Raw genomic sequence first — 13,865 nt, 5'->3', positions numbered from 1 at the left:
ATTGCTTGTAAGAATTGGAATACTGAAGGGTTGGTAAGTGTGGCTCAGGTGATAACTCAGCTGACACACACTCTCCCTCATTCCCCCTCATCCTGCAGAGTAACCTGATACACTACCTGGGCCTCAGCCATCATCTGCTCGCGCTGAACTTCATCATCATTTCTTTTGGCAAGAAAAGCGCATGGTCGTCTGCTCAGGTGAAAGTAACAGACACTGACTTTGACGGTGTGGAAGTCAGAGTGTTTGAAGGCTCTGCAAAGCCAGAAGAGCCACTGAAACGCAGCGTTGTTTACATTCACGGAGGAGGCTGGGCCTTGGCAAGTGCAAGTATGTCCTGGTCGCGTTCAGGTTGTTTGGGGTTGTAGCTGGCCCACAGAGAGGTGTGACTGAATTGACTTTCTTCCTGGGTAAGGAGAAGGGGGCCATTGGACCTGGTTCCCCTGGCAGTCCCGTGTATCCCTATTGTCTCAGCAAAATTATTCATAGTGCCCCCCCTTTCTGTTCTTGAAAGGGTCCTGGTTTGGATGATTGATTATATAGCTACCCTACATGATTATATAGCTACCTTACATCAAGGGTTTTGCCTGTGCGTTTGTTAATTCAGGCAGACTGTTTTGAAAATATTTCCTGTAACCTAAATCCTAGACTAACTTATTGTGAAGTACTGAAGTTGCTTTCTGCACCAAAACAAGGTAAAGTTTCCCTGGGCCAGAATATGAGGCAATTATCTGTAGCTCTGTGCCAACTTGTGTTTTGAAGACACCTTTCTATGAAATAGAACAAGTATTTCTGAATACACGTTAACTCATCAACATTTCATCTGCTTGTGAAAACAAAGATGAAAATATAAAACATATGCCACAGTTAAAAGGAAATGGCCTTGCAAAGTTCAAGAACATTCTCTTTAATATTGGAAAACTTTCATGAGCAGAACACACATTAAAAATGTCAGGCAGCCAAGGGGAGCAGCCTAGTGAAAAGCATATTAAGGAGGAAATAGGGCCTTATCTCTGCTTGTAATTATTATGGCGCTACTTCCTCACCTTCAGCCCAGAGCTTTTGGCATCCCCTAAGTTTAAAGGCGATGGCAACTTGTTCTAGTTTGTCTTTTTTTTTTTTTTTTAATGCAGCAAAGGCCAAAAAGTATAACTTTTTCTAGTAATCTCATTTCATTTAACTCCATATTCATCATTTATTCTTTTATTCATTGATTTGTTCACATTTCCATAAGATGATTACTGAATATGTAGGTCTGCCCAGGACTGAGTAGTTTCCCAGGGTGCAGCACTTTCAGTACAAAAACTCAAAGAGTTGTATGCAAAGCTGGACCTCTGGTCACCCTAATGTGTGCTTGGTGATGGGGATACAAAAGAGTAAGACAGAGTCTCTGTCCTAGAAAAGGTTGCTTCTGTAGCGCTGGACACTTGCCAGGTGAGATAGTATCAATACATCAGAGACCAGGAAGTATAAGTGCCAGGAATGGTATGGATTATGAGTCAGCCTGGCCTTTTCCACATAATTTTGACTGATCACTTCTGCCAGAGGAAGAGCTGGAAGTAGGTATGCAGGTGTTTATGTAGTTATTGAACTTCTGGTTCTTAGACTGCCTTGGAAAACCTATAAATAAGGTAGTCTTTGGCTTTCTGTTGACGCAATTCAGCTCTTAATATATTATAAAAACATTAATATATTAAAAGAACAGCCTAAGGGATTAAATTTTTACATATTAAAATTGCTTCTGTCACTACAAACCTTTGGATTCTCTTTCTAAGAAATGCTAAGACTTCCTAAAATTCTATTTGTTCTGTGTTGGTTTAAACAGAATACCATATTCTTCAGATTGGTGACTTTTCTGAATCACAGCAAATGATGGTGTTAAGAGAAAAATTTTTTGGTTCTAAGGAGGAAACTGCTTATTTTCTGTGATTTCTGGAAAGGCATACATTTGAAGAACTACAAAATCAGAATGAATCTGATGCACTTCATATAGTCCATTATAAAATAAATTTTTGGTTAGTTAAAAACACATTCAAAGGTAATCTAATATGGATTTCCTGTTATTTTATAGTAATTGCATTTTATGAGAAACCAGATTAATTTTTTACATTTGTACATGTAACTCTGTTAATGAGGTATATGTTCATATTTACTTTTTATTGTTTTTATTATTAATAACTTAAGTCCAAGTCTAAAAACAATCCATAATTAGCAGAATTTAAGAATGGACAGTATTAAATAAACTGCTTTATAGTGAGCATTTGCTCCTTTGTCTCTTTCAGAAATCAGGTATTATGATGAACTGTGTAAAGCAATGGCTGAGGAATTGAATGCTGTCATTGTCTCCATTGAGTAAGTAATAATAGTCATAGAAAAACATTTAAGAAGGAATCCTAGGTAACCATCTAGTTATTTTATTTTACAAGTGCTAGACTGTAAAATGAAAGTCCAGAGAGGTGAAGTGATTTTCCCAAAGTCACAGAAAATGATTTCTGATGTAACTTAGAATTTCTTGAACTAGCTTTATAATGCCTCAAACTATCTTTTTATTTTAGTTTTGGAACCTTCTGGAAACAGAATTAGCTTAAAATGAGAGAAATATAAAATCAGTTATTTATAGTATATAGTTTGATTACTGCCTTTTTTTTTTTTACTTTAGTATAGCTCTGTATTATTAGACTATTGACGTGTAAGAAAGCCGTGCAATGCCTTTCAAGAGGAATTAAAGTATAGCTAACTAACTTTAATAAGTTATAGTTGAGGGCTTCCCTGGTGGCACAGTGGTTGAGAGCCCGCCTGCCAGTGCAGGGGACACGGGTTCGTGCCCTGGTCCGGGAAGATCCCACATGCCGCGGAGCGGCTGGGCCCGTGAGCCATGGCCACTGAGCCTGTGCGTCCGGAGCCTGTGCTCTGCAATGGGAGAGGCCACAACAGTGAGAGGCCCGCGTACCGCAAAAAGAAAAAAAAAAAAAAGTTATAGTTGAATCATTAACCTTGTGAACTGCAAGGTCAGACAGTGCTCATGGAATTTCAGGAGAAAAACCCTAAAGGGAAAGATTATTTTGTTATGCTGTTGTGTGGAACTAAACTATGATAAGAGAGAAGGGATTTTTTCCATCAGGTTTTTTCTTAGACAGCCAAGTAAAAGCATATTCTAAAAATTACCACTATAAATTTCAACTAATGTTGAAGTTAAAAAAATTCCTGTATAGTGTGACTGTTTTCTGTGTTAATTCTCTCACTTTACCTTCACAAGTGCTGAGAAAGCAAAGGAAGTTTGGACATACCAGATAATTCCTACTATTCCATCAGATCCACTCATTTAAAATTAAGTGTAAATACAGTTAAGTCCCCTACAGTAAGTCTCAGAACGAACAAGTTCTGTTCTGAGAGCTCATTCCTAAGTCCAATTTGTTCTAAGTCCAACAAACACAATCGTTATCACTTGGTGCTTCTTAGCAGTGTACCAGCTACTTCACCGCTGCTTTTACACTTGCTTCCGGACACCCTGGGCTTGAAATAAAGATACTGTACTACTGTACTCCAGACAGTACTATACATGATTACTGCCTTTTTAAATCTAAAAACCAATCAGCATTTTAAGAGAATCTATCCTACACCAAGAGTTGGAGAAGTTATTCTCCTGGAGTTAGGTTCTATAATTCAGACCTTGTAAATAATAGTGTGTTCAACCAATCTTAGTTAATGTAGCTATTATTATCATTATTAGTATTAATATTAATATCAGTGTTTTGTTTCTACCAGTTCTATATTAGCTATTTTTCTGGGACACTAAGAAGAAAGTGAATAATAATTATAATGATTACAGTGATGGTAATACAAAAATCATGGTACCTATTCCATGGCAGGCATTGTGCAGGTGCTATGTATATATTGTTTCTCCTCCTTCAGATCTTTGTTCAAGTATCATCCTTTCAGCAAGGCCTTCCTTGACACCCCTAAAATTGCAGTCCACTTTTCTTCTGCTTTATTTTTCTCCAAAATTATCATCAACATCTGACAGACCATATATATAACTTATTATGTATTTATTGTATTGAATATAAATAGACAATGTAAGTTTTATGAAGGCAGAGATTTTAGGGATTTTTGTTTGTTTTGTTCATTGCTGATCATTAGTGTCTGGAAACGTCCCTGGCAGATACTGGAAATTTATGATATTGTGATTTGTAAGAAATATATATTTGGTCATTCAGATGACCAAAGTGTATTTTTCACATGTACCTGGTCTTCGTCCAAAGTTCCTGGCTCACAGCTCCCCAAATCCTTCAGATTTCCTAAGTGTTCAGAGAGTTAAAGGAGTCTTTTGTGGGACTTCCCTGGTCGTCCAGTGGTTAAGACTTCACCCTTCCACTGCAGGGGGCAAGGGTTCCATCCCTGGTCAGGGAACTGTCCCACCCCTGCCCCCCTTGCATGGCCAAAAAAAAAAGGTGTCTTTTGTTATGTGAATGAGGTGACTTTTGGAAGCACCTAAGGATGGGGGCTGGTTGCCAGGAGAACCAACCATGTGATTAGAGGGTTGGGAGTTTCCCACCCCGCTGGCCTCTGGTGGGGGGAGATGGGCTGGAGGTTTTATCAATCACCAATGGCCAATGATTTAATCAATCATAACTAGGTAATGAAGCCTCCATAAAAACCCAAAGGACAGAGTTCAGAAAGCTTCCAGTTGGTGAACACACATAGATTTGGGGAGAGTAGTGCACCTCCAGAAGGCAAGGAAGCTCTGCACCCCTTCCCACCTACCCTGACTTTCGCATCTTTCCATCTCGCTGTTCCTGAGTTGTATTCTTTTTATAATAAATCAGTAATCTAGTAAGTAAAATATTTCTCTGAATTCTTTGAGCCACTCTAGCAAATTAATTGAACCAGAGGAGGAGGTTGTGGGAACCTCTGATTTATAGCCAGGTGTTCAGAAGTACAGTAACAACCATTGGCATCCTGAGTTGGAGGGGATTGTTGGAACCTCCAGTCTATAGCTTGGGGAAAAGCATAGGTGACAACCTGGGTTTGCGTCTGGTGTCTGAGGTTGGGGGTGATCCTACAGTTTTGCAGGACTGAACCCTTAATCTGTGGAATCTGCTGCTATCTCCATGTAGATATTGTCAGAATTGAGTTGAACTGTAGGACACCCAGCTGGTGTCCAGAGCATTGCTTGTTGGAGGTGCGGGGCAACTCCCCCATCACATACACATGTTGAAAATTAGTCACAGAACACCAAAAGAGCATTTAATACGTATTTATGGAATGAATGAATAAAGAGTCTTGCTTAACTTTCGTATAAGTCATCCAAAGTAAGTATTTTGATATTTTCCTCATAGATGAGGAAATGGAGGTCCAAAAAGTTAAGTAACCTGCAAGAGGTCACATAGCTACTTAGTCACATATGTGGAGTGGGGAATTGAGCCAGGTGGAATCACTCCCCAGGCTCCTATGCTTCTTTGACCCAGTATCAAACTAATACTGAAGGAAGCTGATGATGCTGAGTGACAGGGTTATGGCAACATCAGCCACTTTCCATGCCCTGAGCTTATGTAGCTCTCCCCTTCCCTCTGCCTCTCTCTGCCAGCTGCACTCCCATTCATAACTCATCTCCTTCTTGCCCCTACTCCAGATCGCAGACCTAAGAGAATCCTTGCTTCTCCAGTTCCTTGGAAGGGTTGGTCTCCTAAGTCATTTAGGCAGCTCTGACCCTGTGAATGGGAGCCTTAGAATCAGAGTGATGCTGTGGCTTCCTCCTCTGCAAATGTGGCACTGGACAACTCTGGACAGCTCCCCGGCCTCCCTGGATCCTCAGCTGGGCCTCCCAGATCACTCAAGGGCCCTTGATGCAGTTTTATAATGCAGGAACCTTCAAGTAAACGATTGTATCATCTGGCCTGGGTAGCTGGCCAGAGAAAGGCAGGGCTGTTTAAGCAGCTGAACCCCATTATGGAGCAAGGCCCTGCAGCTTGGTGCTGGTGAGCTGGCCTCAGGGCCTCTTCAGTGGTTTCCTGTGTAGCTCCAGCTCCTCAAAGGCCTGAGGAAAGGAGAGAAGGTGGACTTGTTTTACTGGGTACCTTAAGGATTCTCCACACAAGCCTTATCCTCCAGGGCTAATGTAAGCAACTGGCAACATGCCTAAGCTCTTCCTACATGCCCTTCTCCACCTGTTAGCATCTGTCTCCAGTGAAACAGGTGTTCTTTTAAGTCTGTGCTTATCATAAAACAAAGAAGGATGGATAAGGTGTTTTTTTTTAAATAAATTTATTTATTTTTGGCTGCATTGGGTCTTCGTTGTGGCACGCGGGCTTTTCGTTGTGGTGGCTTCTCTTGTTGCGGAGCATGGGCTCTAGGTGCGTGGGCTTCAGTAGTTGTGGCTTGTGGGCTCTAGAGCGTAGGCTCAGTAGTTGTGGCATGGGCTTAGTTGCTCTGCAGCATGTAGGATCTTCCTGGACCAGGGCTTGAACCTGTGTCCCCTGAATTGGCAGGCGGATTCTTAACCACTGCTCCACTGGATAGGGTGTTTTTAAGAAGATTTTTTTTAAAAAAAGAACTAAAATATAGAAGTGCCCTGCTTTCATCTTCACCTTCCACTGTGCCAAATCTATTCATTGTAGCATCCGGTTTATCAGCAGATGAACATCACAGCAGTGGGCAAGTACCATTACTCAAGGCTGTGTAATCGCAGGCAAGTCACTTAACCTCACCTGAAAAATGGGGTTAGGAATCTTTCCTGTGTATGTAGAACGTGAGCTACTGGGAACAAGAATCATGTCCTCTTTCCTTTGGGCCCACCGCACCCAGTACGTGGCTTAAACATGTATGCTAATAAGTAGATACACTTTGAGTTGGGTTAATGATTTCAGAGAGTTGTTATGAGAATCAGTTTGGACATTTGAGGTAAAAGGGCTTCTGATACTCTACATCACTAGACAAGTCTGAAAAGTTAGTGCTCTAGCCCATAGGACAGAAAGGTCCAACTTAACTAATTTATTTGTCAATGTGTTTGGAACTCACAGCACTTTTCTTTGCAGAAATAATGAGCTAAGGTGATTAGGATCCGTCCAGGCGAGCCAACCCACAAAGAGCCACATAACCTATGCTCTAGTTGAGGTATAGCCAACATCATATGATCGTGATGTTTCTCTTGGAAAGTATGTTCAGAGGTCTAACATGGGACCATATTTCTTCTCACTGCTCACCTCTTTCTTTTATTCCATAAACACCTATTGAATTCCAGTTATGTGCCAGCTACTTTGTTAAATTCTGGTGGCATAACAGTGTGAGTAAGGCATAATTTCTGTCCTCATGGAGTTTAATCTAGATGAGAAATCAAACCTTGAACAAGTAATATTAAATGTGATAAGTGATGTAAAGTAGTAATGGAGGCATCAAGTAGGTAAGATCTTACCTAGTTTGAAGGGTTTGAATCGAGCTCCTAGGGATGAGCAGAACCTAGTTAGACAGAATGAATTGGTCATGGAAGTCCAAAGTGTTGTAATGAGAGGGCTTGGGAGGACGGGAGGAGGCAGAGAGCATTAAGGGAATGAAATATGAGAGAAGACAGATGAGGGGACTTATGCTTCTGGCAATGACTAAGGAAAATAAGAAATAAGGGTGGATGATCCTGAGAGCCTTCAGAAGGATGATGGACTCTTGGTTCTCTTGGAATTCCTTCTCCTAGCAGGGAGGTGGTCTGGAGACAGCTGCTCCTTATCCTTGAGGCCAACAGTAGTGGGTAGTGGTGTCATGGCTTTACTTCATGTAGGGAGTGGCCTTGTTGAAGGTTAGATATAATCTGAGGAAGCTGGTAGGCAAGGGTTGGGGGCAGCCCTGGTGATGGAATCACTTCACATGAAGCAACACCAGGAGCTTCTGAGTTTACATCATTGCTATTGGCTCAAGATTCTGGGAACAGATCCAACAACTGAGGTAGACAAAGATCTCAAGGTATAAAAATAGGCCATGACTTCTATTTAGTAGCTTCTACAACATTATGCTATTTTTACACATAATTGCACAGTAAGTATTTGTGAAATAAATGGAAGAGTTCATCTTATCATACCCAAGATACATGGATGTATCCTCATTTACATAATCTGGGAAGGAAGTTTATATTCATAAGCTTATTTTCATAAACTTCATTGCAGTTTAACTATAATATGGTACCTTTTTACCTGTAGTTTATATAATAAAACACAATACTAGAACCATAAGACATCAGGAAAAAGGAAGATTTAACTTTTCTTCTTTTTTTTAAATTAATTAATTTATTTTGATTTTTTTGTGTGTGTCGGGTCTTAGTTGCAGCATGCCAGATCTTCGTTGAGGCATGAGGGATCTTTTGTTGCAGTGTGAGGGCTCTTCGTTGTGGCACGCAGGTTTTCTCTTCTCTGGTTGTGGCATGTGGGCTCCAGAACGTGTGGGCTCTGTAGTTTGCCGCCCGTGGCCTCTCTAGTTGAGGCCTGTGGGCAAAGTAGTTGCGACGTGCAGGCTTAGTTGCCCTGCAGCATATGGGATCTTAATTCCCCAACCAGGGATCAAACCCACGTCCCCCTCATTGGAAGGCTGATTCTTTACCACTGGACCACCAGGGAAGTCCTTAATTTCTTTTTTTTTTTTTTTTTTTTTTTTTGCGGTACACAGGCCTCTCACTGTTGTGGCCTCTCCCGTTGAGGAGCACAGGCTCCGGATGCGCAGGCTCAGCGGCCATGGCTCACGGGCCCAGCCGCTCCGCGGCATGTGGGATCTTCCCAGACGGGGGCACGAACCCGTGTCCCCTGCATCGGCAGGCGGACTCTCAACCACTGCGCCACCAGGGAAGCCCTTTTTTTTTTTTTTAACTTATTTATTTTATTTATTTATTTTTGGCTGTGTTGGGTCTTCGTTGCTGTGCGCTGGCTTTCTCTAGTTGAGGCGAGCGGGGACTACTCTTTGTTGCGGTGCTCAGGCTTCTCATTGCGGTGGCTTCTCTTGTTTTGGAGCACGGGCTCTAGGTGTGCGGGATTCAGTAGTTGTGTCACATGGGCTCAGTAGTTGTGGCTCGCGGGCTCTAGAGCGCAGGTTCAGTAGCTGTGGCGCACGGGCTTAGTTGCTCCGTGGCATGTGGGATCTTCCCGAAGCAGGGCTTGAACCCATGTCCCCTGCATTAGCAGGCGGATTCTTCACCACTGCGCCAGCGGGGAAGCCCCCTAATTTCTTTTTTTTAAAGATAAAATGCTAATGTACAGCATGGGGAGTATAGTTAGTAATATTGTAATAACTATGTATGGTGACAAATGGTAATGACTTATTGTGGCGATCATGTCATAATGTAACATAATGCCACAGATCATGGCACTATGTTGTGTCCCTGAAACTAATATAATATTGTGTGGCAATTATACTTCAATTACAAAAAGATAAAATGTGAGATAATAACAAAGTAGGCATGTCAGATATTATTAAATTCTACAAGGCATTTACATTGCTTTTTTTGGTTGTCAAAAACGGTTTCAAGTTGTGTTTTGCTTTTAACTAAGTCTGTACGACACTAAAACTCTCTGTTTCGTGTCAGTGGAGACCTGTTCCCATCCACCAAATATCAGGCGGCACTATTCACAGAGAACTTAAAACTTGACAGAGCTGTAAAGAAGAACGTTGCTCACGTAGGCAGAATAGAAGCTGGACCACGTATCTTAGTCTGCTGCTAACAGAATTATAAGCAATGGGACTTTTATGACTCTGTCCTGCTCATCCATAAAATTAGATGAGTACAAGCTAACAAAATCACAGAGCTTCTAGAGGCACAATACAACACACATCTTGATAAATAGTTGTTCAAACAAGATACTCTGAAAGACACGAGCCACGGTGACCTAGCTGTGACTCTCCCTCTGCTCCTTTTCCCGCTCTTCTTCCCAGATCTGCATGCAGAAATCCTCATGCCTCACCCCAACCTGGGCAGCCCTGGGAGATGGGCAGACAGAATTCCTCAGGATTCCCCTCCAAGAAAGGGAAGATTTGTCCAAAACTTTCCTTTTACTCAGTCCAGGCTACCTTATTAGCAAACCCAAAGGCCAGTGTTACAAATAATTTATTAATGCTACAGAAAGACAATATTGAGGCTTCTTTTAAGAAGTAGGTTGTTTTAGTTACTTCACTATCATTAACTAATGAATCTCCTTTTTAGACATATTAAGCTAATGTCTTCTTGGCTCTGTTTTTTACTAACATTAAAAAAAAAAACCACTGGGGCTTCCCTGGTGGCCCAGTGGTTGGGAGTCTGCCTGCCGATGCAGGGGACACGGGTTCGTGCCCTGGTCTGGGGAGGTCCCGCATGCCGCGGAGCGGCTGGGCCCGTGAGCCGTGGCCGCTGGGCCTGCGCGTCCGGAGCCTGTGCTCCGCAACGGGAGAGGCCACAGCAGTGAGAGGCCCGCGTATCGCAAAAAAAAACAAAAAATCCACTGGCTTCTCTCTTGTGGTTTAGGTCTTTTAGAATTGGGGGGGAGGGGGGCTTGGAGCTGTACAGAAAGCCTGTGCTGAACACTGCAGCGAGGTTGGGAAGCCTAGTTCCACCCACACCTGAGCCCAGAGCTCTGTTTAGCTTCTGAAATCACACAGAGAAAGGAGGTCCGAGGGACTTGGCCCCAAGCCTGCTTGGGCTTCTGTAGCCACCTGAGGGAATGTTTGGCTCTCTATTCCCTCTTGAGGTTAAAGGCGAAGTTTATATCTGAATTGGGGAGGGGAGGCCTGGGGAGCTCCCTGCCGTATCCATAGAGACGTCTCAGGAAGTCTAAACTCGTAAACAGCGTCAGAGCATCATATCATTTAAACGGATCACAATTCTAGGTTCAATCACTCCTAGGATTTGGGTGACACATCCTGACATCTGTCAGTTCTTTTGAATGTACTTATTATCCAATCAGCCAAGCCTTTGTTAAGCTCGGTTCTGCCTTGCTGAATGACTGGTAGTCAAAGCTATCTCGAGAGCCAATTTTCAGAGTAGAAGCAGAAAGGAAGACCCTTCCTCAATCTTTATGCACAAACCTCATTGCACAAATGGAAAGAGAAACAATTATCCATTCACAGTCTTTCCACTTTTATGTAATTTTATTATATATTCTTTTAATGGAAAGGAAGCTTCTACCTATTAGAGGAATAAATAGATTCTTCCCCTGGAGTTGTCCCCCTCAAATAACACAATATGACTGTAATTGTTGATTTGTTTCAGATAACCCCTACTGACATGGGTTCTTTAAGACTGAGGAGAATGTTAACCTTTTTATGTTCTCAAGATGAATCTTCTGAGCTCTTCTCGGGAGACAGTGAAAAAGGAAAAGAAAAAGGAAAAGGGGGCCAAAATGGAAGGTGATTTTATCTCACTCCTGAATCAAATAGGAGTATAATTTCATTCTGGAATATCACATGTACCTTTCACCTAACTGGCACTACATGAAGAGAACTCAGTGTCCTTGCCCGCTACAGAAGACTGTCTCAGTGTTTCCAGGCTAGGTTATTTTGAGGGAAAATGCACTTTACAGCACTCTTAGAACACTAGTATTATTCAGGGCTTCCACGTCCATAGTCTTGGAAGCAACTCATTTCCCTTCAACTCTGGGCATGTGTATCTGCCTTTGACTTAAGGAAGAATTTGTCAGTCTTTCTGAGCATTGTTCCATCTCCCTGGTCACTAACAAAGTAGGTAATAAAGTAATAGATTGTAGAAATGGTGCTGCTTATTTCAGGTGGGTATGAACTCTAGTACTTAGCTGTGACTTTCCGTCTCCTCCTCGAGGAAGTTGACATGCCTGTTATGACCTATTGTAAGAGAGACTTTGAGGGCTTCAAGAAAGGAGAGTTAACTTTTGGCTGGGCTCTTAGAAGATTTCATGGAGGAAGTGGCATTTGAGATGAGACTTAAAGAATGGCAACATTTGATGAGGAATTTCTGGGGGAAGGGCATAGGGGATGGAGAGAAGGACCAATGCATTGGGAACGGGAACAGGGAGTTGTGTTCGGAGGAGAGTGACAGTATGGTTGGATTCAGTAATATTTCTAAACGCTGGCTGCACATTAGAATTACTTGGGGGAATTTTTCTTCAAATATAGATATGCTGGGCCCCACCTCAGATCAAATAAATTGGAATGTTTTGTAGAGGAGCTCAAACCTCAGTGTTGGTTTTATAAAGTTCCCAAGATTATCCTAAGGTGCATATAGAGTTGAGAAACTCTGAGCTATGCGGAGCATACAGGCAGTCCTTGGAGATGTGCCCGAAGAGTAGGTAAGTTAGGAACAATTTCTTTTTTTTAATGTTTTTTAAAGGCATATAGCTTATTACTTTTCCCACCATAATAGTATGTAATAAAATATGACATATTTTATATGTAAAAAGTATAAAATAAATCTCTAAACTTTTGTTTGGGACAAATAAAAATATCTTATTAAAGATGTACCATGTGCCAGGTACTCTGCCAGGTGGTTTGTTTTGAGAATATTGCAAAAACATTGAAATCATGAGAGAAGTTCTGGGATGTCAGAAATCTACAGTTTTGAGAACTTACTGCTTTGGTGAGGTAGTGAGAACACACACACATACATTTAAAGGCTGTGGGTTTGGAAGAATGAGAATATTTTAAAAGGGGGAGGCATGTGGATTTTGAAGTCAGCTGTGAATTCAGATCACAGCTTTGCCACTTACTAGCTGTTGTAGACTAGTTATGCATCCCCTTGAGCCTCATGTTCTCATCCTTAAACCCACAGGTTTGCTCTGAGATTTGAGTGAAACATCTGTAGAGTACCTGGTGAGGTACCTCACCTAGCAGGAAAAAGATAATTTTTATAGAGTGTACATATTTATTAAATTGAGTAAACCTCATTCCTTAATTTACACCAAATTTTGTTCTTCTAGTGAGAGGCATGTGCAGTAATAGGTAGGTAGAAGCTGACACTGCAGAGTCATGTATCCTGCACTGAGTTGGGCAAATTGAGACTGTATGTGCCACAAATTCATCAGGTGCTTTCACTCAAGATCTACAATTAAAAAAAAAAGGCGGAATCCTCTTTCAGTACTTTGCAGGGACACAGCCTTGAACAAAAGCAGCAAATAAATGTATTTATGCATGCTTTCTTTGACTACACCACTCATAAGTCTCCTCCTGACTCTCAGTTTTCTGTGTCTATAATATTACAGAATTTTCGTGATACTTCTCAGGTCAATTTCAAGCTACTTTGAAGGCTCATCTTAAAAATACCTAGGGCTTCCCTGGTGGCGCAGTGGTTGGGAGTCCGCCGGCTGATGCAGGGGACACGGGTTCGTGCCCCGGTCTGAGAAGATCCCACATGCCGCGGAGCGGCTGGGCCCGTGAGCCACAGCCACTGAGCCTGCGCGTCCGGAGCCTGTGCTCCACAATGGGAGAGGCCACAACAGTGAGAGGCCTGCGTGCCGCCAAAAAAAAAAAAAAATCTAGTTTCACTACATCCTTCAGTCCATGAAAATAGTATCCCTTCTTAATGTATAAAACTAGAGAATGTTTCCAGAATGAACAAAGATAAGGGGAGGAGGGCTTCAAGGGCACCAGGAGGACTAGGATGTTTGCTCTGTTATCTGAGCCAGTTATTAATCAACTCATAAGATTTGAAGCAGTAGCATATGTTTTAGATTACCAGTTCCTCTTGATTCAAACTCATTAAGACCTTTTGTGAAACAACATCTGAAAATTTGATTCACGAATGTGTTCTAGCAAAATATTTTCTGACCTCTTGGGCCACTAGGAAGATAGTCTATCATGCTATATGGAATCTTCCTGAGACAAAATAGCCTTTATTTTCACACCTTGAGTCATGAAGTGCATTTGTTCTTATTTCATTGAAAGAATTAAGAATTCAG

The 13,865-nt window shown here is 41.9% G+C and overlaps 1 protein-coding gene across 1 annotated transcript in view; it reads left to right on the top strand.

Annotated features, from left to right (window-relative positions):
• NCEH1 (neutral cholesterol ester hydrolase 1) overlaps positions 1–13,865 on the top strand; it is a 64,736-nt gene that overhangs the window by 44,917 nt on the left and 5,954 nt on the right. The window contains exons 2-3 of the mRNA XM_081234673.1: positions 99–327; positions 2,280–2,349. Coding sequence (XP_081090799.1) covers positions 99–327; positions 2,280–2,349 — 299 coding nt within the window. The remainder of the gene's footprint in view (positions 1–98; positions 328–2,279; positions 2,350–13,865) is intronic.

The sequence above is a fragment of the Mesoplodon bidens genome, assembly GCF_964165515.1.
Source record: "Mesoplodon bidens genome assembly, chromosome: 5".
NCBI classification, from domain to species: domain Eukaryota; kingdom Metazoa; phylum Chordata; class Mammalia; order Artiodactyla; family Ziphiidae; genus Mesoplodon; species Mesoplodon bidens.
This window is presented reverse-complemented; position numbering and strand designations above follow the sequence as displayed.